At 37.0% G+C, this 27,773-nt stretch overlaps 2 protein-coding genes across 2 annotated transcripts; both read right to left on the bottom strand.

The window, feature by feature from the left end:
* Positions 1-322: 322 nt before the first annotated feature.
* LOC132102755 (myelin basic protein-like) lies at positions 323-9,947 on the bottom strand. Its single transcript, XM_059507394.1, has 5 exons — positions 9,814-9,947; positions 1,683-1,784; positions 1,542-1,568; positions 1,103-1,177; positions 323-1,028 (listed from the first exon to the last, which is right to left on the bottom strand). The coding sequence occupies exons 1-5, from the start codon at positions 9,928-9,930 to the stop codon at positions 993-995; spliced, it is 357 nt and encodes a 118-aa protein (XP_059363377.1). The 5' UTR covers positions 9,931-9,947; the 3' UTR covers positions 323-992.
* On the bottom strand, positions 8,591-26,710 carry LOC132102754 (myelin basic protein-like). The gene is made up of 4 exons (XM_059507393.1): positions 26,524-26,710; positions 23,619-23,667; positions 21,044-21,107; positions 8,591-10,315 (listed from the first exon to the last, which is right to left on the bottom strand). The coding sequence occupies exons 2-4, from the start codon at positions 23,661-23,663 to the stop codon at positions 10,017-10,019; spliced, it is 408 nt and encodes a 135-aa protein (XP_059363376.1). The 5' UTR covers positions 23,664-23,667; positions 26,524-26,710; the 3' UTR covers positions 8,591-10,016.
* Between the last annotated feature and the right edge of the window lie 1,063 nt (positions 26,711-27,773).

Here is a 27,773-nt window from a genome sequence, read left to right as displayed (position 1 = left end):
AAGGCAACTACTGTAGACATCCTTTAGAACCATATAAATATATACAAAACATGCTCGCTACTATAGAATTGCAGCATAAGAATTTTAAATGATTTAATTATTAAATTGATAGCTTGTTACCAAGTCCAAAGTGTGAGGTACAAAGCACCATGTGACTAACACGGCAACTATGTAAAAATCTAACGTAAAATGAATTTATACCGAACTAAAACATCAAACGCAGTCTCCTCAATTGTCCACTACATGCAACGAGTGGATTCGTACTTGTGTAACATTTGCTAAGCTGATTCTAAATAGGCATAAAAAGAACCACAAAAATAAAAAAGTTTCAAACTTTTAATTGTCGCCATTAATTAGGTGTAACAAACACAGAAGACGTCAAATATTATTTAGTTTAAATAAGACCCCTTTTTCCATTTGTTTTTGTATGAATAGAAAATGAAGGCTCAAAATATGATGCCCAAAGGACAAAGAACCAGACAGACAGTCATACTCAAACTAATTCAATCTATGGTTACCAAATTCATTAGAAATCTCCGGATCCAAACACACATTTTAAGAACAGTTTGTGTGTGGAAGTATAATATACATTGTGGATGTAAGAACACGAATTATGCATTATGGGATGCAGACCATCTCCTGGCAAATCCCATCACACAGTGTGAAGAAGACAGTTCATCAACATATAAAAGGGACAGAAAACACTCATGAGGTCTAATACACAACATGCTAAGAGAGGAACTGTTTACACTTCAGCTGTGTAGAGGTAAGTGTTGACACTACAGAGACCAGACAAAACCATTTCTAAGATCAAACATACACAACTATGTCAGTACATGTTTGACAAGACTAAACAGGAATAATTCAGAAGACCGATTTAACATCAATGCGAAAGCCTTTTCAAGTCAATGTTACTGTATTAGGAAAAAAAAACCTTTTTTGCATTCGTTTTCCATCCTCTTTATCTTTGAATGGGAAAAGGTAATGAGGTTTCAACGCTTGGTAGATGAAGCAGACTTGCTTCCTCCCTGAAAAAGAGACAATAAACAAACTTAATTTGAATTACAATTTCACGTTCATTACTGATGAAAAATACTGTTACCGATTTGAAGATGCGGGTTAAGGTGTCTCCACGTCCCTTCTGGCCTTTGGTGGAGCTCTGGGATTTCTGCTCTTTCTGTTAATAAAGTAGATAGTGTTGTGGATACTGTGGTTTTTCATTTAGAGGTGTTTTAGTATATCCAAAATTGGAGCCAATCATTTTTTCAGTGTTGCATAAGTCTGAGACAGGCTGAATAATATTTTTTCGTCAGAACAAAGAGTTGTAAAAAAAAAACAACAACATCTGACCTATAGCAAATTGATGAGTAACAAGCTACTGATTACTAATGAAATACTATAAAGATATATACTATGTATGGGACTGAGGTAGTGTGATCTTGCTGTTTCCATGATGATTGAAAAAAAAATGTAATTGTAAAGCATAATGTTAACAAATTTCTTGAAAGGGAATAGCTGTCAAACTCAAGACTGAGACTTACCCTAGATTTGGGGGTAGAGGGAGAAACCTAATGGGGGGGGGGGGGGGGGGGCAAAAAACAATGAAATTCAATCTTTCAGTGTTTTTTATTCTTATGTGTAGTGTGAGAGACAGGGGAAAAGGAGGAAAGAGAGATACGAACAATGTTTCTGAAAAAGTGCATGACAGCATTCTCATCTGGACGGCGACGAGGAGATGCGCTTGATCTTTGAGGTGATCCAGATAAACCACCACGAAAAGACCCCTGTGTTGAAGAGACAACATTTCTGATCATTAAACATTCCATCACAACAGTACCTTCAGACTAAAATGTTTGGTCTAAACTTTTAAAGACAGTAGCAAATTGGGGAAAATGCATAGGGAGAATACTTCCATAACCAAGGCTGATGAAAAAGAGGGCCTACTGTATTATGAATACAGTACATTTTTGACATTCTGCTTTTTACATTTCACATACTGTTTTTCACAGTACATAGTAGGGAAGATTGCATATTTGAATACATCCTTCATCTCCCTCCCTCTTTATTTCATAGCTGTATTAGTCTGCATTTCAATGTTTCAAGCTTCTATTACTAGCTCTAAAATTAAGTTTTGAAATTAGCAACAGAGAATTGGAATGAGATGCATAAGAAAGTAATTAAACACATAAGAGTGTTTTAAGAACAAAAATCTGACAAATGTCTTAAAAAACAACAACATCTGAACATTGTCTAAAGGTGTGGTAACCTTCCGGCTACTTATGTAACCCCTGATATAAGGGTCACTTGTGGGAAACTCCTGTTTACTCTGATACTGAAGCATGATTTGTTCACGTTCGTACTGCATGAACCAATGGCCCTTCAACCCGCCGAAAGGGAGCGCCATTTCATGAGAATCTTCCGACTGAAGTTACACAAAGCTTTTTCCCTTATCTCAAAGAACCAAGGTTACAATAGTAACCAGAGCCTTACCTTTCGAAGGGTCTCTCCTGTTGCACCACTGACTCTTGTGGGGAACACATCCAAACACATAGCCTTGTCTCAGTTTGAGGACGACTCTACAGTCCTTAAGCCCAAACTCAAGACAGGAACAACTTACTGTCAGTGCTTGCAGGTTAGCCACTTGCTTGACCAAATTGGAACAGTAGGAGGACCAGGCAGATTCAATCTCCTGAGACTGAGCTCTAGTCTCTAAAATTATATAAGTTACGCTCATGGGGAATGGCAAAGGCTCCTGTTGAGGGGCCAAACATTAAGACTCCATAGATCTGGACAGGGGTGCCAAATGATGCCCTTCGCTTGCGAGAGAAGGTCCTTCCTCAGTGGTATTGGTCAATAAGCTGCCGATAGCAGATGAATCAACTCAGGGAAACACATCCGATTCCTCCAGAATGGGACTACCAAGAGGAGTGAGCATTTGACTTCTCTGACCCGTCTGATGACCTGAGGAAGTAGGGCAACCAGGGAGAAGGCATATAGATGAGCACTGGACCAGTCATGGGCCAAGGCATCTCACTGCTTTGAAAAATAAATTGCACAGTAAAAGTTCTGAGAGGTTCACCTCTGCCCTGCCAAAGACAGTTTGAAAATGTAGTCTCCATTCTCCTGAAGCCACATTGTCCCTAGAGAGCATTTCTGTTCCTTGGTTCAATCTGCCAGGCACATGAACTGCTTTCAGTGAGAGGAGTTTGCCTTGTGCCCATAAAAGGAGGCATCAGGCCAACCTGTAAAGGGACCATGACCTGAGATCATCTTGGTAATTAATAAAGGCTACTACTGTCATGTTGTCAGAACGGACCAGGACATGGTGCTGTGTTAAGGCTGGTAGGAAGGTTTTTAGGGCTAGAAAAATGCCATCATCTCAAGGAAGTTGATGTGTAAGCATTGCTGCAGGTTTGACCTGAAGCCAGATACTGGTCTGCCCTCATATAGAGCTCCCCAACGTAAGTTTGAGGTATCTGTTGTGACCACCTTCCTTCTGGAGGTCAGTCCTAACTGAAACAGGAGAGATTTTTCCAGGGGGCTGAAAACATCCCCGGCGGCAAGCGTGGGACGGGACATGTGCTTTGAGACAATACTGAAGAGGCCTCATGTGTAGCAGGCTGCTAAACAGTCAAGGAGCATTCCGGCATAATCCATGCCTGCATATGTGCAGAATCGATAACTGTCCCCAGAATGACAACTCACTGGCTTGGAGACAAACAGCTCTTGGTTAAATTGATTCTCAACCCAAGCCGCTCAAGGTGGCTGGGCAGCAGTGACCTATGAGCGTTGAGTTCCTGTTCTGATCTGGTTAAGGCCATCCAATTATCAAGGTAATTCAGAATGCTGATTCCCATCTGTCCTTAGAGAGGAAAGAGCTGTGTCTATGCACTTTGTAACAGTGTGTGGTGCCAGAGACAGTCCGAATGGAAGGACTGTATACTGACGGGCCACTCCCTAGAATGCGAATCTCAAGAAAGGTCTTTAATCTTGAGTTTAATCAGATCCACTGATAGAAATCAGTCAACATCTTGCCGAGCCTTGTTTAGAAAGCAGATCAGCTTGCTGTCCCTGCTGGGCCGCATCGAAGGCATGGTTTCAGGCTCTTCGCTGGAACATGCCCACTCTTCAGCATCCCGAAGCTGTCAATGACATGGAGTCATCAGTGACAGAAGAAGGCTTCTGGCTTCTTCTGCTGCCGTTCTTTCTCATGGCAGTGAACAGCTGGCCGAGCTTCTTTTTTGGGGGGGTTGTTGCTTACAGAGTCATCGAGGAGATGATCTTTATTGGTGAAAAAGAAAAATTCTGACGAAATGTTGTCAGAGCTGACTTATATGGTGGTCAACTCCTCCCCTTTTGGCGGGTTGAAGTGATGTACTTGGGGTACATGTAACAATGATTCCAGCTATCCTGAGAGAATTGACAATTAAATTTGTTTTATTCCATTTCCTAAACCTAAATAAGACCCAAAATATCCCTAAGCATTCATTGTACACACATTCAAACCACTCACTGAATCATCTAGATGGTTTTGAAACCATTTGGCCAATTCACTTGAAATAGAGAACCGACTCAAAATTACTGGTAATTCATGAATGGCAAATGCTGGTTTAGTGGTTAGAAATACAGGACACACATATTAAAGGGTTAGTTTATCCAAATATGAAAATTATGTCATAAATGACTCACCCTCATGTCGTTCCAAACCAGTAAGACCTCCGTTCATCTTCAGAACACAGTTTAAGATATTTTAGATTTAGTCCAAGAGCTTTCTGATTCTCCACTAAAAATGTATGCACGGTATACTGTCCATGTCCAGAAAGGTAATAAAAACATCATCAGTTAGATTTGTTGAAGCAAAAAAAAAAAATACATTTTAGAAATACATTTAGCGAAAATACATTTTGGTCCATGAACTCGTCATGAAAGCACTCACAACAGACCCGGAAGAGAAGACAATGCTGAATAAAGTCGTAATTTCTGTTATTTTTGGACCAAAATGTATTTTTGATGCTTCAACAAATTCTAACTGACCCTCTGATGTCACATGGACTACTTTGAAGATGTTTTTATTAGCTTTCTGGACATGGTCAGTATACCCTACACACAGTTTCATTGGAGGGACAGAAAGCTCTCGGACTAAATCTAAAATATCTGAAACTGTGTTCCGAAGATAAACGGAGGTCTTACTGTTTTGGAATGTCATGAGGGTGGGTCATTAATGACATAATTTTCATTTTTGGATGAACTAACCCTTTAACTGCTGAAATGTTTGCAGGGAAAAGGTTTCTCAGGTCAGTCGGTTCACTCCTATTAAATGTTTAGAGTTGTGAAGAAACTAAAGTAGTGACATCTTTTCTTCCATGTTGTGACATACAGTATATCTGACTAATGAATTTTTTTCCTTTTATTTTAAAACTTGAAATTATTGTTTTAATTATTATATATATATATATATATATATAACTTTATGTATATATATATATATATATATATATATTTATATATATATATATATATATATATATATATATATAACTTTATGTATATATATATATAGTTACCTTCTGGTCTAGGTTTAGCTCAGTACATAAACCAGCTTTCATGTCTTTTATTTGCCAGGCAAACTAGTGATGATTATAGTGAGGATGTTTGTGAAAAATATTTCTTGCAAGTTTCTCAAAAAATAAATTTCTGGTTTTAAAGTCCCAGAGAAATGCTATAATATATATTTAAGCCAAGTTATTTTTAACTATATTATATAGGGAATCTTAAGGCCTGTTTACACCAACAGAAGTGTTAGGTACTTTTGCATGCAATTTTTTTGTTCAGACTACTGCATAAAAAAAAACAGTAAAAGAGCTGAATGAACATGCAGATTCTCTCTTTGACAGTAGATGGCTCTTTTAGAAAGGCAGAAAATAGCCTGGTTACTCTGGGACACAAAATGCTACATAACTTTCCATTTTAGACACCTGCTTGTCACAGAGAAGAAAGAAAGTCAGAGATATTTGTATTCACTGTGGTATTTATCAAACAACATCAAATACCAACTCCACGTAGTAAAATAGTAAGCAAAAAGATTACCCAGACCCAGATTACTTACTGCTTCCAGTGAGATTCTGAAGTGCGCATCTGATGGACACTAAACTATCCCATGTGGTCATGGGAAAGGATTTGTGAATGGCAGTGAAGCAAGTGATCACATGATGTAGATCACATGACAATGACAACAAGATGAATGCAATACTTCCAAATTTCATTCTTACTGCACACATTCTTACTATACAGAACTTTTTTTATTCTAAGCAAGGTTCAAACCAAATGTAGTACATACTTTACAGTATCCTATTTTGGACACAGCAACAGGGACATGATAACCAGTACGAGATTTTTCCTCTGCTATTCACTGTTCCTTAGCTAAAAACTTTGTTCACGAGTCATGGTTTAATGTGTTTTTAACATCAGCGGTTGGCCATATTTCTTCACAATGAGATGGAAAAGAGATTTTTCAAAATCTATCACACTGACTGATGCTCATGTTGGCACATTAATAGACATTTATTCAAGTCTTGGTGTTGAACAGGTCTTTGTATCCATAAACGGCTTATCGTCTGTAGGATCACAGGAATACTGAAGCCTTACCCAGCGACTCGGGCTGTGGGTGAGGGACACCCTTCCAGTCCATCAAAGGGCTCACACACACATATCTACAGGCAATTTGGATTGTGGGGAAAATTAGAGCACCTGGAGGAAACTTTTGCAAACATGGTGAGAATAAGGCCTATTGATTTAGATTCAGTGATCTTCTTGTTTTGAGGCATGCTGCCCCCTTTATATACATTTTTAATGCAGTTCAATTTAAACTGGATCTGAAAATTTAAAAACTGGCATCTACACTCATCCTGCCTGGTCTCTGACTCGATCACTCATCCTCAGACTTAACCCTAGTCAACCTGATCCAGACTGTATCCAGATTGCAGATTCAATCGTATGCAGCAAAGACCATAACATAGCCCTTCATGGCCAGCAATCTCTACAACCATACAATCTGTCATTGTAGATGGTCAGCAAAGGCCACACACACATCATGCAAGGGCCAGCTAAAACCACAACAGAGACCTAATCAACTAGCAAGACTTTACTACAGTCTCTACATTCCATGATCTTAGCCAGCCAGTCACTCTACAACTCCTAACACATGATCTCAGCTAGGTCCATTGCAACCCATGTCTGTCTCTGAGAAGAAGCAGCTGCTTTCAAGTTGAATACCATCAGTGTTTGGCATCGTCAGTCATGCTGTGATTGATTAATTGTTAGGCCTGTCTTTGTAAGTTTTCTTTGGATACAGTATATTCATCATGTCAGTTTGCTCTTTCATTTGTAATCTTTTTTTAAATGGACAGAATGAACTTGTTCTATTTACGATTTATTCTTGCATTGCTTTACACATGAAATGATTGTGTAAATTAAGGAATGGTCATTAAGAAAAAAAAAATAGTGCATAGACTCACATTCTTTAGAATGTTTAGATATAATAACTATTTGGATTTTCTGCTTGGGGAAAAAAACTGCCTCTGTGAATATGTATTTCTTAGAGTGATGTTCATGTACACATATGTTAAGCAAACAATGTGTCCGACTTGACAGCTTATCAGCTCTTTTCCTGACTGCAAACAGCCAATCTTGCAGATCTGACTTGGGTTTGGCCTTAGGCTTGAGAGAAGGACGACGGCCTAGGAAGATGGGAGGAACACATTGAGAAACCACCAAAGGGCTAAACTCATTTCCATCTGGGACTCACTGAGGTATGGAGCCTGAGCTTTCACGTTTTATGAGTTCTAGTGTTAGCCCAGGAAGAGAAGGTGGCCATTGTGAACAAACTTTCTTTTTTGGAGCCATCCACTTTGTGATTTATGAAGCCTTGTGGCATTATGCTCAGTTTCCTCTCATAGATCCATCAACACAACTTCACCCTTGCATTCGGTTTTTATCTTACTATGAAACGGTTGCCACAATCATTCTGAAATCCCCTTTCTTCAACATGTTGCTGAGCAGTTACCACATATTGCTCAATGGGCGACTACAGAAAGTATATGTTAGTTGTTTTGCTTGTTAGTAAGGTTAAGCATTGCATTTTTTTTTAACTGCATTTTGTTTTTTGCTTTAAACATTTTGAATCTAACTGGCTACATTGGAAGTTTAAAAATTAAGAATTTTCTAAAGAAACTAGCTTTTAAACAATGTCGGAGCAAATGCATCCTCTAAATATTTATACAATTATAAATCTTCATCAAATGGTAAGAATAGTAATAATTAATAGTATTTTTTTACTATATTGCCCAACGCTTGCAGCAAGGAAAGTGATAATAAATACAAAACAAATAAAACAAAAGTACATAAATACACCTATAGTGTTGTTTCCATATCTGTAATGGCTTATTAGCTAATGTTAACATTTCTGTATGTTCTGTATTCAAATATTAGCAGTTTTACTGTCAGTGCAAAATAAATCAAAAGATTAATATAACACAGATTTCTAATTCACATTGTGACCACACCAATAAAAATGCCAAATAAAAAGCCAGTGTTCATGTTGTTAGATATATTTTAATCAAGCAAATGTCAAAAAGCTCAGGACAGAATCGGGATGAGGAACAGCTTCAGGGTTGTTCTAGAATGTTACACATGCTGTTGTGGTTACAATACAAAGTGTTACAAATGGGACACAATCTATAGGGGTTACTAGTGAGGTATTAACACTTAAGGATCAAATTGTTACATAGAAGAGATGAGTTAACCTGAGGCATGTTTGGGATATCTGGCTGAAGCAGCAGCAAAACTATTATACAACTGGAACTATGACATCTCAAATCTCGGTCACATTATTTAACATTATTTTCCCCAACAAAATTATAACTAGTTAATCAAAATGTTACACGCTGCACAAGTCAGTAATTCTGCAACGTTACATTTTAACCATCATATGGCACTTTAAAATTAAGGTCACAAAGACAAACTTACATCAAGATCCCATTTCATATTTTCCCACAAAGCAAAGAAGTTTCCCAACTTTGGGGTTTGTCACCGAACAGCTTAAATATCTTTATTTTAGAAGGAAAATATTTACCTTATTCTTTTCTTAAAAGTTAAGGCTCTAGAAATTGAATCATAACGACTGTTAAAGATCATTTCCAAAACTATGCAAATTCATTTTAGAAACCATACTGATCGGTAATGGCCTATGCTGTACCATGAAAAACCCTGAGGTGCTCCCTTAACACCATGATGTTATAAGATAACTGGATTCTGAAATGGCTATCAAATATATACTATTCATCGGTCTCACTCTGTATAAGAAAAAAGTCATAGATCTGCATTTTTTACAATACGCTATATTTACCATCTTTTCGGTTTAGTACAGAACTTTTCAATGACAGCAACAGAAATGTTGAAAAGTCGTAAAAACACTTAATTTTGATCCTACACAGGCATTTGGAATACATCTGAACATTTTATAAAAGCTAAAAGTCGTGTTTATAAACATCACACTGAATCCCTGAATCACAGTAAATTCCTATAACAAATCAAATCGCAGCTTTATTCAATACTGGATACTCTATGACAGCAGGTTTAGCATGTAATAAACGTAGAGATAAAGAGTTAAAAGTCAATAAGAAAAGAAAGAAAAATCACACCCAACTCATTTACTCATAAATCAAAAATAATAATTGCAGGTCAAGATAAATTCAAGCAAATAGAACAGTAGTAAAGGCTCATGTGGAGAACTCGGAATGCCTGCTCAATCCTCACCTTTCCCTTCTTCTTCTTATCCCCTCCGAAGAACTTTCCGATCTGATCCATAACAGTTGGGTTCTTCTTAGTGCGGCCCAGCCTGAATGTTGACTGTGAAGAGCTTGCAGATGCCATGCTAAGTTTCTGCTTTAATCTCTGCAGCTGTGTTTTTTCTTTCTTTCCCAAAACAGGAATGAGGAAAGAGTAGGCAAAGAGGAAATCTAATTTAGGTCCTGCTCTGCACACTCGGAACCGCACTCTGAGCCAGCTCCGCTGTGTTCCTGGATGGTCTGCAGCTCGTCAGACTCCGAGGGGCGGTCTTTGAAGGTGTTGTCCGCGCGACCTGGGGCATCTCGAGAAAAGAGGCGGACCAAGTGTGGGCGGGGCCCCAAGGCATCAGGGTCGGCTGTGTTCGGATGGTCCCAGCTGCTGTGATCTACTGCAGCATTCATGGAGTCAGTCACCACTGGACTCTTGCTGGAGCACCCATTGTTCTGGTTGAGGTCCGCCTCCCCCAGTCCTGCACAGAAACATCGGAGTTATCTGACATTTCACAGTAAGATCATTGTCATCACCTACCACCCCCAAGTGTTACAGATTCTGTCAAAAAGTCAAAAAAAAAAAAAAAAACACTGTCCATTGCAATACCAATCACATTTCTTTGACAAAAAAGATCCAGAAGCAATTCAATAAACACGACAAATTCTGGAAACTTTGCCATTTGTGATCAAATCTTAGATGAGTAGTTTTTATGATTCTGTAGATGTTTTTATAAAACAGAGCAAGATATTCTAGATATTCATAGATTTCAGAGCAGTGCTTCCTCGGGAGGTGGTCAGGTTTGAAGCGAGACAAAGCCGCTACTGTCTCACGCAACACAAAGAATCTGAATTCTAGTGTTTCTTACAGAGCTTCTTTGTGCCACCACAAAGTTATTGTAGAAAGACAAAAGAAACAGTGTGACTGAAATATCTTCCCCAGGCTGGATTTTGTGAATTCTCTGCAAAGTGAAACTCATCTAACTTCTGAAGTCCATCTCGTAAGGTGTGGCGGCTCCAAATCAATCATTAAGGCAGGCCCAAAAAGATAAAAACATTTAGAGGCAGCTATTTAAAACGCTTCTATTTTTTTATAGAAATATTATTAGCCCTATTCTTATTTTTTAGTCACAAGTGAATTTCAGTGCATCTTTTGTAGTATATACTGTTCATATGGTTTACCAATGTGTTTACATTTGATTAGTGGCCTTAAACGAAGTTAAGAACTTCATGATACTCAAAACAATCACGCAGTGTTAAAGAAACCGTGATCCTACAACTAAAAAAAAGTGGATTTATACCTAACACATTGTAGGCTACATAATACAAAATATCATACAAAAGCCACAGTTTTTAAAGAACAAAAAAACTCCATTAGATTATTGAATAATGGAGAAAAGTAAATAACAGTAATTTGTTGCACATTTTACTGCATGCATTTACTTTTTAGGTAAACAGATAATTAAAGTGTTTAAAGAGTCAGATTAGCAGTAATTATGGACTTATCAACTAAAAACCTCTTTGGTAACCCTGGACCCTCCAGTGAACCCTTGTCACCTCCTTTCATCCACTTTTCTGCCATTTAAAAACCCTTCCAAATGCAGGTTACAATCTGCAGAGGATTCAGCCATCAAACTCACTGTTCTCTCAACAACACCCTAAACTCAAAGTATACTTCAGGTTTTTATACAGTCTGTCAAGACATCTGTTCAATCCTCAAAATCATTTGCATATCATACACTATGGTGGGATTAAATTAAGCATGATATACTATGCTATAAGCATTGTTATACTGTGACAATCATGTTGTTTAGTGGTATACGGTCCTGCCTGAAGTATGCATACAGGCGTTGGACAAAATAATGTAAACACCTGAGAAATATGCAATATTTGTTTTTTAAAGGGATACTCCACCCCAAAATGAAAATTTTGTCATTAATCACTTATCCCCAATTTTGTCATTAATCGCTTATCCCCATGTCGTTCCAAACCCGTAAATGCTTCGTTCGTCTTCAAAACACAACTTAAGATATTTTGGATGAAAACGGGAGGCTTGAGACTGTCCCATAGACTGCCAAGTAAGTTACTCTGTCAAAGTCCAGTTAAGTAATCTTCTATCAGTGAGTGGTTCAACAGTAACATGATGAAGCGACGAGAATACTTTTGTACGCTAATAAAACAAAAATAAAGATTTTTTTCAACAATTTGTCTCCTCTGTGTCTCTCCGTATCACCCTTGTGCCATTTTGGAGAATATGAGCTGAACGCAGGCAGCGTACGCTCTTCTGTGTCAGCCGTGCTACAAGGATGCATGATTTTCTTTCATATCAAAGCATAAATATATGTAGAAAACATATCCTTGTGGTGGGGCTGACACAGAAGAGTATACACTGCCTGCCTTTTGGGGTGGAGTATCCCATTAAGGTATTTTACCACCATTTGCCTTTAATGCAGCTTCCAACCTTCTTGAACAGATTCATAAAACAATTCAACAATTGTCTCAAGTTGAATATTTTATATTAAACCACCATTGATGTTGGAGGAGCAAATCATCTTTCCACTCTTGTCTCCAAAACTGCCCACAGTGGTTTGATAATATTTAAGCCAGGTGATTGAGCTGGCCAGGGCAGATTTCAAGTCGGTGATGTTGGCTTTTGTGAAAACATGGTTGCCCAAATTAAAACTTAAGAGGAAGTGTGTGTGTCTAAATGCAAAGTGGAAAGCACCAAAAAAAAAAAATTTCCTGGCAATTCTTGTTTAAATTTCCTGGTTAAAACTTAAGTGACAAGAAATAACCAACGAAGCACTGAAACACAAGAATGATTCTTCTGATCTTACTACATTCAAAATAAACAGCAATTGGTAATGGATAGTGTATTTCTGGTATCAATGTCAAGCTGTTTAAGCTCGCGCTGCTGACAGTCTTTTTGTAAGAGACATTTATGGAGAAGTCAAATCAAATGAGTGTATGAAATGAGCAAGAGCTGAATAGGACACATATTATAAATTTATACACATTTTATAAGTAAAAAAAAAAGAATACAAATTTTAGAAGTAAAAATGTAACATTTTTACCTCTGCATGTGTCTTCTGTGAGTTTCTTTGAGTTTTTTTTTATTTATAACGATGTAGCTAAGCAACATAACTGCCGAATATTCTTATGATTGCAAATGTTAAATTGATTTTAGTTAACAACTAGTTAAGTAGTCACATAATTAAGATTACATTTTAGACACAATATTTACTGTTTTGTTCCTTTTCAACCACTTAAATAGTTCCAAGGTCAAAAGAAAGATCACAGCAGAAGTATTGCGCAATCTCCATGCAAGCAGCTGTGTTCTGTTACTGAATGAGTCGGCATTTTGAATGAATCAGTCAATTAAATGACTCAATGACTCACTCATTAAGTGACTTACCTCCACCTACTGGGGCATTTTGTATGTTTCGAAGTATGTATCCCCCCTATCATTTCTTATTTGTATATTCAAAATATACAAATGTATTTAAAACCTTAACCTCATAACATCATTTATTGCAGTTGTTATTGTGCAATGCAAATTATTTAATTTGTTTGGTATAGAGCCTTAGTAAATTGAATCTATTGATCAACTGTAAGAATTTGACATGAAATATGATGCATACATTTAATAAGGTTTAAAAAATGCCCTTTATAAAGATAAATAAAATCTTGAGGTTAATATCAAAAATCTGCAGATATATGTAAAAGCTAATAGAACAAATACAATCTTGCTTCAGAATATATTTTACACTATCATAAATCTCGGTGATGTGGTGCTTTTGTAGCATTATTTTGTATGGGATATTGTCTGCTGATATGAAAAGTTCGCTGTATATATTAATAATAAATAGCATTTATCACAGCAATATTTATATCGTTTACATTTAACAAATTAAATATTATATTATTCGATAACCCACAATCCTTTGCACACATTCAAAGAATTCACATTCAAAGAAAAGAATTAAAGGAAAATTAATCTGAGCTCTTCCAATTTCATAATGCAGTGCAATACAAAAAATTGGATTTAGGACAGTGGTGCTCAATTTCAGCCAAAGCACATACCTTTCCTTTCATTATAAAAAACAACAATGTAAATAAGACATTCATTTTGCAGTGTTATCGGCTTCAGTGATTATAACATGAAATTTCACTCAGGCAGTATGAATGGCAGCACCAAGCTTCACCGCTGAACTTCATCCGATTTCCAAGATGGCAGTGACCAATAAGCATAGACACCTGGTGGAATTTGGGATTTAAAAATACACTTTTACGTATTTTGCTGCACATGTTGTGTGAAGGTGCAGTGTACAATAAATAAACTAATAAATGATTGTGTCTCAATTACTTCCTATGCTTTCACTCATTTTATTTGTTTAATAGAAAACTATATAACACTAACATCTAGAAGTGCATTTCACCATTTGGCATTAGATAGTATTGAAAAACAATTGACAATATACTTATTTTGGGACAGTTGGAATATTGCTATAATTAATGAGTTTGGCCATTAGCAGAACACAAAATGTCCTTGTTGGGTCATTTAACTAATCTGTATTTTATTTTATTTTTATAATTGTGTATTTTGGACTTGTTATTCTGCTAGTGTGTACAATTTCCTTCTATATATGTATGGTTACAGTGTCTGGATCACGCACCTAAGATTTCAAACATCACTATACTATAAAAGATGTGAAAGATGCTTCCAAGATTGATCAGATTTCAGAGAGAACTTAACCCCAGCCAGCGAAAGCCCTGCTCTAACAAACAGACCCACACAGAATGAAGCAGTGGGACTGAGGCACGGGAAGCATGTCTGTGAGAGGGGCTATAGGCATGCGGTCTGTGTCCAGACCTCCCACCCTTGCATGACATCCTCTCTATAGCAGCATTCACGAGAGCCCAAGGGCGCCCACAAGCCCCAAAGACAGTCCCTCATCTGTTTGACTGCCACTGAGCATTCACCAGCTATCCCTCAACTCATTCTCTACACGCGAACCACAGCAGAATACAACTAACAACTACAAAACTAAGCTACAGCTGATATATTTAGACCGTCAAAATATTTTGGGCAGAAAATATTACATCTAGACTTCAAAACTATTTTTACAAGTTTCTGTTTCAGTGGTTCGGAATCCTGTTTTGTTTTTTGTTTTTACATTCTTTAAAACCTGCCTTTAAGCATTTTATTTATGCATTTTTTCGTTCTGCAATTATGATAGATGATGCATGGCAACTGAAATAATAAAAACACTTTCTTACACTGTATTGAGTTCTCATTTTTCATGGCAGCACAACATTCGGACACAGCTCTCACACACATCCCAATCTATTATCTTCCTCCGCACAAACAATTTTGCAAATTTTTGCTGTCTGCACTGTTCTCTCAGTATGCACACATGCACTTTATGTATCTTGTGTAGTCTGTTGTAAATGTTTACAGTTCTGTTTCATAGTTTTTACGTTTTCCTATTTAACCTTTACTTAGCCCATTTACTATAATTGAATTATGTCCATTATATGTGAATTATGTTTAGTTCTTTGCAATCGTGTTCTGTTCGTTATGTATTTTGATATTTCATTTTGGTAGTAGATGTTGGTGATTGTCTTATTATTAAAACATTTATTAAAGTGTTTAATTGTGAAATTGTTATAAATATGGGATCCTGTGAGATTCATGTTATGGTCAAGGATGTATTGTGCAGTGCATTGGTGGATTCTGAAAATTTGTGTTGTATACAAATAGAAATTGTCAAGCATTTAAATGGAATATGTGTTTTTATAGACTCAATATTGGTCAATGAATTATGATGTAAATATAATTAATGATATAAAAAGTATGTGGAGGGATTGAATTATTCAACGCACTGAAGAAGGCCTGGAGCAGAAACATGTGTTTTGTCCAGCAGGTGATTATGTAAAATAAAACATTAAAAGATGAATATAATATTAAGTGACAAAAGAGCGCAGTGCAAACAGCTTTGTGGAACAACATTATGTCCCATGCAAAGTATTCGGGGAAGTAGAGATCGACCGATATAGGTTTTTCTATAGCCGATGCCGATGTTTAGAGGTCAGGGTCAGCCGATGGCCGATATGTGCTGCCGATTTTTAGGGCCGATATCTTGAAGTTTTCCCCTTCATTTGCATGCTAAAATGTCACACTAATAATAAGTGGATGCACAACATTTCTAAACTTATCATCATTTATTTAGCACTGACTTGAACCATCTCTCGAATCTTAATTTTGTGCACTGCACGGTATTAAAATTTAAAAAAAAAATGTATCCAAAGTTAAACAAAGAAATCAATAAACTGACCAAGTATTAAATATATAAAACAGGTAATATATATATATATATATATATATATATATATATATATATATATATATATATATATATATATATATATAGATAGATAGATAGAAGTCAATCATTTACATAAAAGTTTTAGAGCATTTATCAAGTTTTTTGGAGCATAAATGTAAACTTAAATATACACTTAAATAAATACAATTTTAGAAATAAAAATAAATTAAACTGAAAATTTATACAAAAATTAAAATATTATAGTTTAACATTCAGATACATTGCGAATATAGAAACATTTGGATATGTGCAGAACGAGACGTGAGCAATAACCTCCAAATACATCTAGTCAAACCCGCGCTCGCTCGTCCTCATATGGATCGGATCATTTTTCGGATCAAAAAAAAAAAAAGGCCAAGACAAATAAACATACGGTTTGTCTTTTTTTATTAACATTAAATTATTAAATTAAAATATAAATGAAATCAACTTAAAGTGCACAGGGCATAATATCTTCTTTTTAAAATAATAGCCGGACTTCTCATCTCCTGTGATAGTGAGCAGTTATCGTCACAGAGCTCTCCGTCCCCCTGGACGTCCACTCTTCTGTCGTGAGCGCAACAGAGGATGCTCGGGATAGTTCATCCACAACTCTTTTCTTCTCCTGTTCATAAAGATCTGGCACAATCATTTGCTTAAGTGGGTGCGCGACGGGATGTCGTAACGTGGCTCTACACACCGTCACGGTTTTACACTCTAACCTCTGTTCTTCATCATTACATCTGACATGGAAGCCAAAATGCGCGGGGCGTTCAAGCTCCTCCGTTCCTCCGCTCGCCATGACCACTGAGTGTGGACTGAACGTGCGCAACTTTTTTTTTTTTTCCATAAATCAATCCGGGGGTCACGTGTGCGCCGAACCGAAGATATTGATCAATGATGATCCGTTGCACCACTACTATAGTGTGTCATTTGAAAACATTGCAGTTGCGTTTTAAAATACAACAACGAGCACCACGAAACCATTTAAAGAGGCGCATTCAGCGGTCTCCTTGACGGGAAACAGTCAACAAAGTAAAATGATCTCCAACGTATGGCACGCTCTCTTCCTTTTATCAAATGATCATAATCACATCTATTTTACAGTCTTGCTACTAGCATTTTATTCATACTAAAACCCCTTTAATTCGGGTGAGAAAGCTTTTTTTTTCAAGTGGCTTTTGCACATAATAATAATAATAATACCGCCGCAGATGCATTTTGCAGCATTAAGGTTATTAATTGATCGTTAATTTAAACGACGATCGATCATGGAAATTATCGAATATTGACATCCCTAAATACAAATGAGTTGGATGGAAAACTGGTTATTGTCTGCATCAAACCATGCTTCCGAACAAATGTCATTCACCGTTCTGGGCAGCTCCAAGACAGCTGTCTCTCCGAGCACGGTGCTGTCTGTGAGCGGGGTGGAGTAACGGAGCCCTCAATCACGCTGCAGTGTTTGTAAGAGCTGCCAACGTCTCCACCCCATTTACAGAGTGAAATTCTCTGACTACCTTTATCTCCCAGGACTGTTGTTGAATCTTCCAAAAGTTTTGGCTTGGGGTCCTTCACATGCGCAGCAGCACTTTCCACTGCAACAATAACACGGGGCTGCCCGTCAACGTGCCTGATTTTAAATCGGCGCTACTAAACACGGATATCGGCCGATGCCGATATATTAAAAAATGACAAATATCGGCCCGATATATCGGCCAACCAATATATCGGTCGACCTCTACTGGGAAGTACAATTTCAGTCATTTCTACGGCAAACTTCAAGTTCTATTGATTGCAAATGATCGCACAGATACTATTTAAACTGAACTGAGATGATGACATCACTGAATTCAATGATGAACTGCCTTTAACTGTCATTTTGCATTATTGACACATTGTTTTACTAATTAATGTTGTTCAGTTGCTTTGACACGGTCTTTTTTGTTTAAAGCGCTATATAAATAAAGGTGACTTGACTTGACTTCTATCGTAAACACCTGACTGGTTAATATTTGCCCTTGATAATTTTATCTAGAACATGTCACATGAAGTTTGGAAGAAAAACTGTTTTGTTGTGTAGATCACAAACATGATGATGAGTTTTGTCACTGACTATTACTACTGGACAACTACTAAAAGCCAATTGGACTCCAGAATAAATACATTTTAAAATAAAAGTTTCTTGAAATGTTTTTCCACTTAAACAGCAAATAGGGAATTTGACCTTGGAACAATCAATTGCTACAAACTTATATACGTTTACACTAATGAACATCAAATTAAATACAATTTGATTACACTTGAATTAAGACATTAAATATAAGGTCTATATCTGGGTTTATATGTTGATTCTATATGGGAAAAATCACTAAACTCCAGGGCAACTAACAAATATGAACATTAACTTTTTTAACAATAGTTGTGATTAAAATGTACATAAACGTACAAGAGAAAATATATATTGTAGGTGTTGTAACTGGCCACCACTTCAATGTTCAATCATCTTTTAGTATTTTCCCCCCAGTTAAACTCACAAATGGTTCTGATGTAGTTCCCATGCAATTTATCAGTTAATGTTATCTCATATATATATATATATATATATATATATATATAAACAAAAGAATGCATAAATAGTTTGCAGGACTAGTAGATGAGTAGATAATAAAATCATTTCCACACAGAGCAAGAGAACAATGACGTTTAGGCCGTGAACAGTGAGACAGTGACGGACTAGCTTTCTGAACAATATGAGCTTTTGAATATGGACGCAGAAGCCTGTAGTCTCTCTGGAGCCTGTGCCAGCTGGTGTTAGCTCCAACAACCTTAGCAGTAGACACACCACTGCTTACCCTGCTTACTCACTTAAAAACACACATGCAGAGAAACAATGTGAAAATATTTTTAAGCAGCCGAATTTTAAGATTCGTATTATATAGGGATGTCCAGATCCGATCACGTGATCGGAAATCGGGCCCGATCGCGTGGTTTCAGACTCGATCGGAATCGGACGTTACCTCCCGATCAGGACTCGGATATATATATATTCTCATTAATTTTTAACACATCTTTTGTTATGCGGTGGCACAGAGTTAGATCCTTTTGACTCCACACAGAAACAGCAACGCGTGCGGCATGACATCACTTTGTTTTCAAGAGCTGGTGTGAATAAATATAGATTCAAACTCAAAGAGACATGATAGTTTGCGCATGACCTGATATTTCATTCAGACTCAGGATACAGCGAGATGAACGTCACAGAGCGCTAAACTCTCATGCAGTGTGTGTTTCATTCATACTCGAAGCCGGAGCGCGCTCTCGCGCTGATATCAGGATATTCCTAATATGGACAAAAGCGTCCGGCTATGCTGTGGTGCGCACAGGAAAACAGAAACTTATGCAAACACGAAGACATTAATATACGATCACGACAATAAATTGTTCTTCAAGTCATCTCCAGCAGGTGATAAATAAAGTATGAACAATGCAGTGCTGATTGACATAGTATTTATTACAGTATAGAAACTATTCTGCATTATTATGTGATAAACAGTGTTTGTAGTATATAAACAAATCATTATTATTTGTTATTGTCCAGCATTTATAGATTTCTAAGCCAATTAAAAGCTAGAAATTAGAGAAAAAACAAAGTTGCCTATTCTACCAGTCAGAATTTTTTGAACAGTAAGCTTGTTAAGGTTTTTTTTTTTTTTTTTTAAGAAGTCCCTTCTATTCACCAAGCCTGCATTTATTTGATCCAAAGTACAGCAAAACAGTAAGATTTTGAAATATTTTTACTAGCCTATTTAAAATAGCTGTTTTATATTTGAATATATTTCAAAATGTAATTTATTGAAGATCCTGGATCTGTTTTTTCGCTCTTCTTTATTCTTTTTTTATGCATTATAGAAGTATCGGATCGGGACTCGGTATCGGCAGATACTCAAAATCAAATGACTCGGACTCGAGGACAAAAAAACCTGATCGGGACATCCCTAGTATTATACCTCTCAAGCAATCCACCATATGTTATTGGTGATGATGATGTGGAACAACTTCTCAGTACCTACTGCTGCCCACACCAATACACTTCCCACTTTTCACACCATTTGTACACTAACTCAGATAATGGCTATGAATGGTAGTAGAGAAATAATAGACTTCTGCATATGTGTTTCTGCATGTTCATTTCTTTGCCCTAAAGTAATAAATACATCTAGTATATCTAGTTCCCTTCCTACCTACTTTATAAAAACAAAACTAGATTTAAATACAAAGCTAAAATATATTTTTGATTTGCCAATATCAAATCCATTGACTAGTGCTTATTATATCAATTCAATACATTGTAAACACGATTTGGTTTCCAGATGGACTCATAACCTGTGTGTCCTTTACTCTGGAAAGTTGCGTAAAGCCATCCTGTCGGATCAGAGCTTGCCAAACAAAGAAAGTGCTTTGTGTGCAATATTCAGGAATGCCACTAGGGTTTCCAGGCCCCCTGGACAGTTTATCGATGGGCTGAGATTAGGGAGTCATCTAAGATGCTTTCCAATGACAGGGTTCAGGTTTCATCAGTTCGAATTACAGAAATTTAATGGCAGCCTAAAAGTTACACAACAAGACTACTAAAACACAGGCTGCAGTGCAATAATGAGCATATCTTACCTAAACGTCTACTTTTATAGAGTCTATTAGAGTGAATTTGCTATATTGATCTGCTATAAGCTCTCGAGAAGCTGGGTAATGATGAATGAACCAGTAATCCCCAGAACAGTAGATATACAGGCAACAATTATGCAAATAAATAATTTAAATAACACAAAAATATGTTCTTACCAAATACCTCATCCTGTGACTCCGGTGAGTCTGTTGGGATGCGTTCAGATACTGTTGAGGATCCCTTCAAAAATACAAATACAAAGTTTTACATGTACAACCAAGTAATACAAGCTAAAATGCAACACAAATTGTAATTACATTGCAAGATATAATCAGTGCTTCACTTTTAGAAATACTGTTGTATTAATTAAACCTAAATATTCAAGCAGTGTACATGTGTACACAAGTTTCCTTTTCCTTCTGTAGCTTTCTGAAGTGAAATGAGACCAGATATTTCATAATAAAAATGACTAAACCCTAAAAGTGGTGTTTTCCAGTGGTACAATCCAATAAACACACCTAAACTGTAGCCTTGGTGTAGATCACAACAGCTCTGACTCATCATCTGTGTAACTTAAGATACTCCAGCATAATAATAATAATAATAATTCAAAAAAAGATGTCTTCACATCCATGAATGCTATAAAGCTTGATTGCAATAATGAAAGATATATGATTACATACGTTTTACAAAAGGTTATAACCCATAAAGGAATCTAGTGATCTCAAAACGATGATCATGTGTGACTAAGACATCTGTTAACATTGGGATATTTTTGTAATCCAGGTACAAGTCGGTCTCTTGCTTGGGTTGTCCTTTCTCCTCTTTTTTATTTTTTTATTTTTTATAACTACACTGCACTTGATCCAAACGTTAAACTGCATGTGAACACTTGTCTTCACAACACACTGTATTATGCACAGTAAAGGCATTCAAAACGCTCAGTAAACCCACTTTACTTTGTCCTCACGCCTCTTCTTGAATCAATACATGGAATTTCAGATCAGAACATCTCTACCTATTCTTTCAATAATGTAAAACTAAGACAGAAACACTGAAAACTCCATTTATATATTTTGTAAGTGCATGATTAAGTAACCAATGAAAATTAAACCAAATAAATCCAGCGGTAGTCCATTTGAAAAATAGTTTTCCTCCAGTCATACTGGATATCTGTGCTATCTAGCAATGACTGGTGCACACTACTCTGCATGCAGGGATTGGTGCTACTGATGGCTGTATATATGCCAGTGCTTTCAGAATTGAGAAGGGCTATTTGTTTTTTTGCCTACTTGTTGAAAATGAATTTTGTCCTAGTGCCTGCATATTCAAGAGAACTAAATCATGCATTTTGGAAAAATTGGCATGAAACAAAATGGAAGTTGCAGCCAATGAGGAAACCACTGTTTCGCTTTAATCAAATGTAATAAATTGAATAAATAAACATTCAAACAAACTTATAGGCAATTATTAGTAGCCAATTAATTTCATGACAGGCTTTGGATCCAGCATAGTTACATATCTTCTTGAGGCAAAGGCATATATATATATATATATATATATATATATATATATATATATATATATGTGTGTGTGTGTGTGTGTGTGTGTGTGTGTGTGTGTATCTAGGAATTGAACGTGATCCCACTGTAGTTTATGCATGTGTCTTTTTACCAGATAAAAAAAATGAACACACTTCAAGTGTGTACACGAATGCACTTCTTTTTTTTTCGATTCCTGAAGTTTCCAGATCTATACACACCTTGGAGTTTCAATATAAAAATATGCGTATGTAAACTTGGCTAGTGAATTCATCAAAATCTGGTTGAGAAAATGTGTTCTTTTGGGATTTTATCACAAGCCCTCCTATTAATAACAGTACTTAAATTACGCTATTGGTATGTATTATAAACTGTATTTAAAACAGATGCCATTTATGCATCATTTGCATATGATCACTTGGGATTGCACTCTTAGGACTGGTCACACAAGGCGAGCTGATACCAAGTGCTGCATCATGGTATTGATGGAATAAGTGATAAACAGATGAGGGCAAGCAGCAGTTCTGAAACACAGCAAGACTTTAAATGTAAATGCAATGTTTCTCTAAACATCATTGTCCATCCTGGCTTATCAGCTGATGTACATGGACTGATTATTTCACTGTAACAAGAAGATGCCAATTTCAAGTCATTTCTGTATTCCATGATTATCAACAAGAGGGCAGCATGTAGCCTAGCTGCTGTTGAACTGGGATCTAACTAACATAACACGCACTGTGGACTGAGACATTAGTCCACACATACTGTAGCACCTTAGAGACTATGCAATGATATGGCTTTTTTCATTTCTGAAGACGCGTGTCTCTTGCCTTAATCCATATTTCCCCAAACAGCATTAACGCTGTAGATGGTTGTCCTTTGTATAGATGCTTCTTGCTTTTTATTTTTTGATTTTAAAGGATGTTTATCAGCATGGATATCTGATTTCTCACCGAGACACATGGTTGAGACCAGGCAATGCGTCCAGGATGGTGAATGCCTTGATTTTGTCAACTTGTTTGTGATTATTGATTCTAACATGAAGAAGTGACAATCACAAACACTGTACTTACTTCTTCCCCAGGATGAAGATTAAATTACTGTAAAATAATGTACTGTAAAAAACTGCTACTACATAACATTATAATTGTAAATAAATATACCACTAATTTGGCCTGCTGTTAAACGTTAGACAGACATATAAACATACCTTGGGAACAGTGAGTGGCTCATGTTTTCCAAGATGCTGCCCCATGCTCCTGAGACAAAATAGAGAGAGGAATGTTTTTAATAATTAGAAAAGCAAACAATTACTTTATGTGATCTAACTGATACTTGGTATTTGAGAAGAGTTTCTGCTACAAAAAAACAAACCTTAAAACAATGTAGCTTGATTCAGACTCATTAAAAGACAACTACTTGATTAATTAAACACACTTTGTTAAAACTTTTAATAGCTAGCAATGTGGTTCAAGTTTTGCCAGGTGAGATAAAGTAAAAATTTGTTTTGGAATAATGTGCTATAGTAAAGTCTTTAATGCCACCCTCCTAAACAGGCATCAGGTTCACTGTTCTCTGTTCTTAGCTACTTAAGACAGGGGCTCTTTCAAAGTTAAGCTGGGCAGCTCTGTATTCTGTCACATTCTTGTTTGGCAAGAAATGTTGATCCCTCAAAGCGCTCTCCACAGCATCTGTGCACTCAGATACAGCTTCCAATTCTGATACAGTGTCCACTTCACAGTTGAAACAACAGTGCCCTCTGGGAAATCCAACTCTCTTGTATCCTTTTGCTGTAATCCATTTGTTTCATATCTTTGGACGACTCCTTAGCCTTAGAAATTCAACAACAATAATAATCCCAGAACTATGAAATGAGGATCAAGAGCTCCTAGAAAATAATAATAATAATAATAATAATAATAATAAGATGATAAAATCTGACTGGCTAAGAAACCTTGCTAGAGTGCTTATATATCCCCAGCATCAGATCTGGGACTGTTCACTCCGCATGTCTCTGCGTGTTCTAGACAGACAGCATTTCTCCCAGTAAATGGGAACGGAATGGAAAAAACCTATTATCATTTTCAAAATACTGTACTGTTGTAATGACACAGAATGTAGTTTTAAAGGGTTAGTTCACCCAAAAATGAAAATTATGTCATTAATGACTCACCCTCATGTCGTTCCAAACCCGTGAGACCTCCGTTCATCTTTGGAACAGTTTTCAGATATTTTAGATTTAGTCCGAGAGCTCTCAGTCCCTCCATTGAAAAAGTGTGTACGGTATACTGTCCATGTCCAGAAAGGTAAGAAAAACATCATCAAAGTAGTCCATGTGACATCACAAGGTCAGTTAGAATTTGTTGAAGCATCAAAAATAGTCAATTTTAGTCCAAAATTAACAAATAATTACGACTTTATTCAGCATTGTCTTCTCTTCCGGGTCTGTTGTGAGCACGTTCACAACACTGCAGTGACGCAGCTGACGTGTTATCTTGGTTATTGGGCGCACCAGAAAACACATCAGCAGCGCCATGAACGCACACACAACAGACCCGGAAGAGAAGACAATGCTGAATAAAGTCAGAATTTGTGTTATTTTTGGACTAAAATGTATTTTCCATGCTTCTAGAAATTCTATCTGACCCTCTGATGTCACATGGACTACTTTGATGATGTTTTTCCTACCTTTCTGGACATGGACAGTAGACCGTACACACTTTTTCAATGGAGGGACTGAGAGCTCTCGGACTAAATCTGAAATATCTGAAAACTGTTCCAAAGATGAACGGAGGTCTCACAGGTTTGGAACGACATGAGGGTGTCATTAATGACATAATTTTCATTTTTGGGTGAACTAACCCTTTAAGAGATGAGAATGTAGTGAATGGGGAGGAAGAAAAGGGGGAGGAAGAACAGTCTGTTTGTTGAATTTCTCATCTCACTGAATCAATGCGTGCAGTGTTATTAAAGTTCTCAATAACAACTGCGATATGAGATTTAATGAGTGATTTTATTTGCAGTTAGGTAAAGCGGTGTGGCACCAGTCATAACTTAAAGAGTGTGCCAACAACACTTCTTTATAGGGACTTTTCCTGTGGGACGTATAGCTCAATACTGAGGATATTGTGTAATGCGTTGTTGTATGTGATATCTCGGAGACCTTGCACATGACGTGGATTTTGTGAAATGAGGCAGTTTCAATCTGTATTTGATCGGACCTCCGTCAGAAGAGGGCGAGGTTTCACCAAAACAGTCTATGGGTGAAAGCCTGGATCATACTCGTTCTGAATCAGCTGGTGGGACGCCGCCTCTGGTTTCCCAATACAGCGGTGCTCTCGACGAAATTACGTCTGTGTGTCGCCCACATTAGTTTCCATCCGAACAACATCCGGAAACTGATCGTTCACGGTCGTGTTTTCAACTGAAAAGCATTATGCGATTATAAAGAAGCTTTAAAGCTTGAAAAGCTCTGAATTGTGCAAATACTGTTAACCCTTCGAGGGCCCTCGATGAAAAAACAACTAAATCATAGAGTATGTCTTCCTGTTAGTAATCTGTTATGTGTTCTACTGTTAGCACAAAATAATTACTACAAATATTATATTTAAAATGCAAAGCACTGTAACAGCTGGACGGTTATCTAATCGCATCTGTTCGACACGCGCTTAAGTTTAGTGTAACTTAACTTAGTAAATAAAAAGTGTGACATCAAGATATTTTTGCTACAAATCGGGGCCTCGGGCTACACGGAAAAACAAATGCTCGTTCGTTGTTAACATGAACCTCGTGATGAACTGTACTGAAAACCGTGCAATCGGTTTTAATGAGTGAGTAATTGACAGAAAAGGCAGCGACTATAACATACAGTTGGTTAAATGCGTCCATCACATCTGGCACAGAAGTGGCAAAGCTGAAACCGAGCCACGACAGGTTACATAATCAATAAGTTCAGTCATGACAGAAATATAACCACCGACTATAGCATCGGCTCAGCTAAGAAACAAACTGAGCTGAAATAGAGCATATTTCAAGCCCCGTATAAAATGTCGTGATTTGACGAACATACACAAACACACACACACACACAGAGAGAGAGAGAGAGAGAGACGTACTTGTTTGCCCAAACGCGTCCAGCGATATGAAGATTACAGGTTTCGGCTACTCGCCTCAGCAGAACATTAAAAAATCCACATCTGCGCAAAATATAAATTTGTAGGCTTTGTTTTTCTGTGTCGGCTGCATGTGGTTTGGATGGATGATCCACTAATGTACTTCCTGCTTTTAGGTAGAGCTGTTATTCAGTGTGGGTGGGGCTTAAGCAGTTTACAACTTTATATATGTAATGAGAAAGGAAACATTGTTTACTTCATTTATATCGTTTTAAAGTGCTTTATCCCTGTCATGTAGGCCTAGAGAGGTTTTGTGTTTTCAGTCGATTTTATATTAACATAAACAACAAGTGAAATGAAGTTAAGTATTACCTAACACATTGGAATTATTTCTTGGAATGTATCGTGTCTCTTGATCCCACTTAAGTAACTAGGAGCTGTACTTGCATGTCTGAAAACAGCTGCCAGTGGGAAGAACTTCTGAAGAGATTGCGTCAGATGGGGATTCATAATGAAATCTCTACCTGATTTGTCAGGGAAAGGGCAAGCCATTCAGCAAAGTGAGTATGTTTAGGGTTAAGTGTAGGGTATTATAGATAGGGGCCTACCAGGTAGCACTATCCCGACCATCCTGCAGAATGTGGGAGTGGCATTGGAGGCCATTTCATACACAAGAGTCACTCAAACGGTTTTTTTTTTCACACAGCATTTACCCCTGGATTATTGTAGCTTCAAACCCTGCTTTTAACCCCGGTAACAGACAAATTTCACACTTGTAATTTCGCTTTTTACTTGGGGTTTATGAAACCTGCTCCAGATTGCAGAGTCAAAATTGTACAGTGTGAACGCAGTGTTAGAATGTTATGGCTAGATGCTTATCAACAGACAATGGAAGTAAAGAAGGGACAGCACACTGTATTTGCCCAATATATGACACTGACCCCACAAATATGCAAATAAGAACATTAACACAGTGTTTAGGAATGTACTGTACAGTGTGAATCGTCAATTTATAAATGCAGGATTAATTGTCAACCCCAGGTAAATTAAATTGTGAGCAGTGTGAATCAAGATAACTCTGGATCCCAGGTTTTACCCAGGTTTTAAAAAGACACGGGGTTAACAATTTCTTGTGTGAAACACTAAAATCACCTTGCTGCATGTGTAATTAAATATGTAATTAAAGCTCAAGGAGATGAGACATAATAAAGTTCTCATGCTATTCTTCTGCCACAGTTATTGCTTTAGTTAAA

The sequence above is a fragment of the Carassius carassius genome, chromosome 24, assembly GCF_963082965.1.
Source record: "Carassius carassius chromosome 24, fCarCar2.1, whole genome shotgun sequence".
Taxonomy (NCBI): domain Eukaryota; kingdom Metazoa; phylum Chordata; class Actinopteri; order Cypriniformes; family Cyprinidae; genus Carassius; species Carassius carassius.
The sequence above is the reverse complement of the archived record's forward strand: the minus strand, read 5'-3'. Positions and strand labels throughout refer to the sequence as shown.

Excerpts from the sequence above, each read along its gene's own strand:
- LOC132102755 (XM_059507394.1), bottom strand. The coding sequence starts at position 9,930 with ATGGCATCTGCAAGCTCTTCACAGTCAACATTCAGGCTGGGCCGCACT. Across the intron at positions 1,785-9,813 it reads ATAAGAAGAAGAAGGGAAAG|GGGTCTTTTCGTGGTGGTTT; the intron begins GTGAGGATTGAG and ends TCTTCAACACAG. Across the intron at positions 1,178-1,541 it reads CCTCTACCCCCAAATCTAGG|AAAGAGCAGAAATCCCAGAG; the intron begins GTAAGTCTCAGT and ends CTTTATTAACAG.
- LOC132102754 (XM_059507393.1), bottom strand. The coding sequence starts at position 23,663 with ATGGGGCAGCATCTTGGAAAACATGAGCCACTCACTGTTCCCAAG. Across the intron at positions 21,108-23,618 it reads AGCCACTCACTGTTCCCAAG|GGATCCTCAACAGTATCTGA; the intron begins GTATGTTTATAT and ends GTATTTTTGAAG. Across the intron at positions 10,316-21,043 it reads GTCACAGGATGAGGTATTTG|GACTGGGGGAGGCGGACCTC; the intron begins GTAAGAACATAT and ends GTTTCTGTGCAG.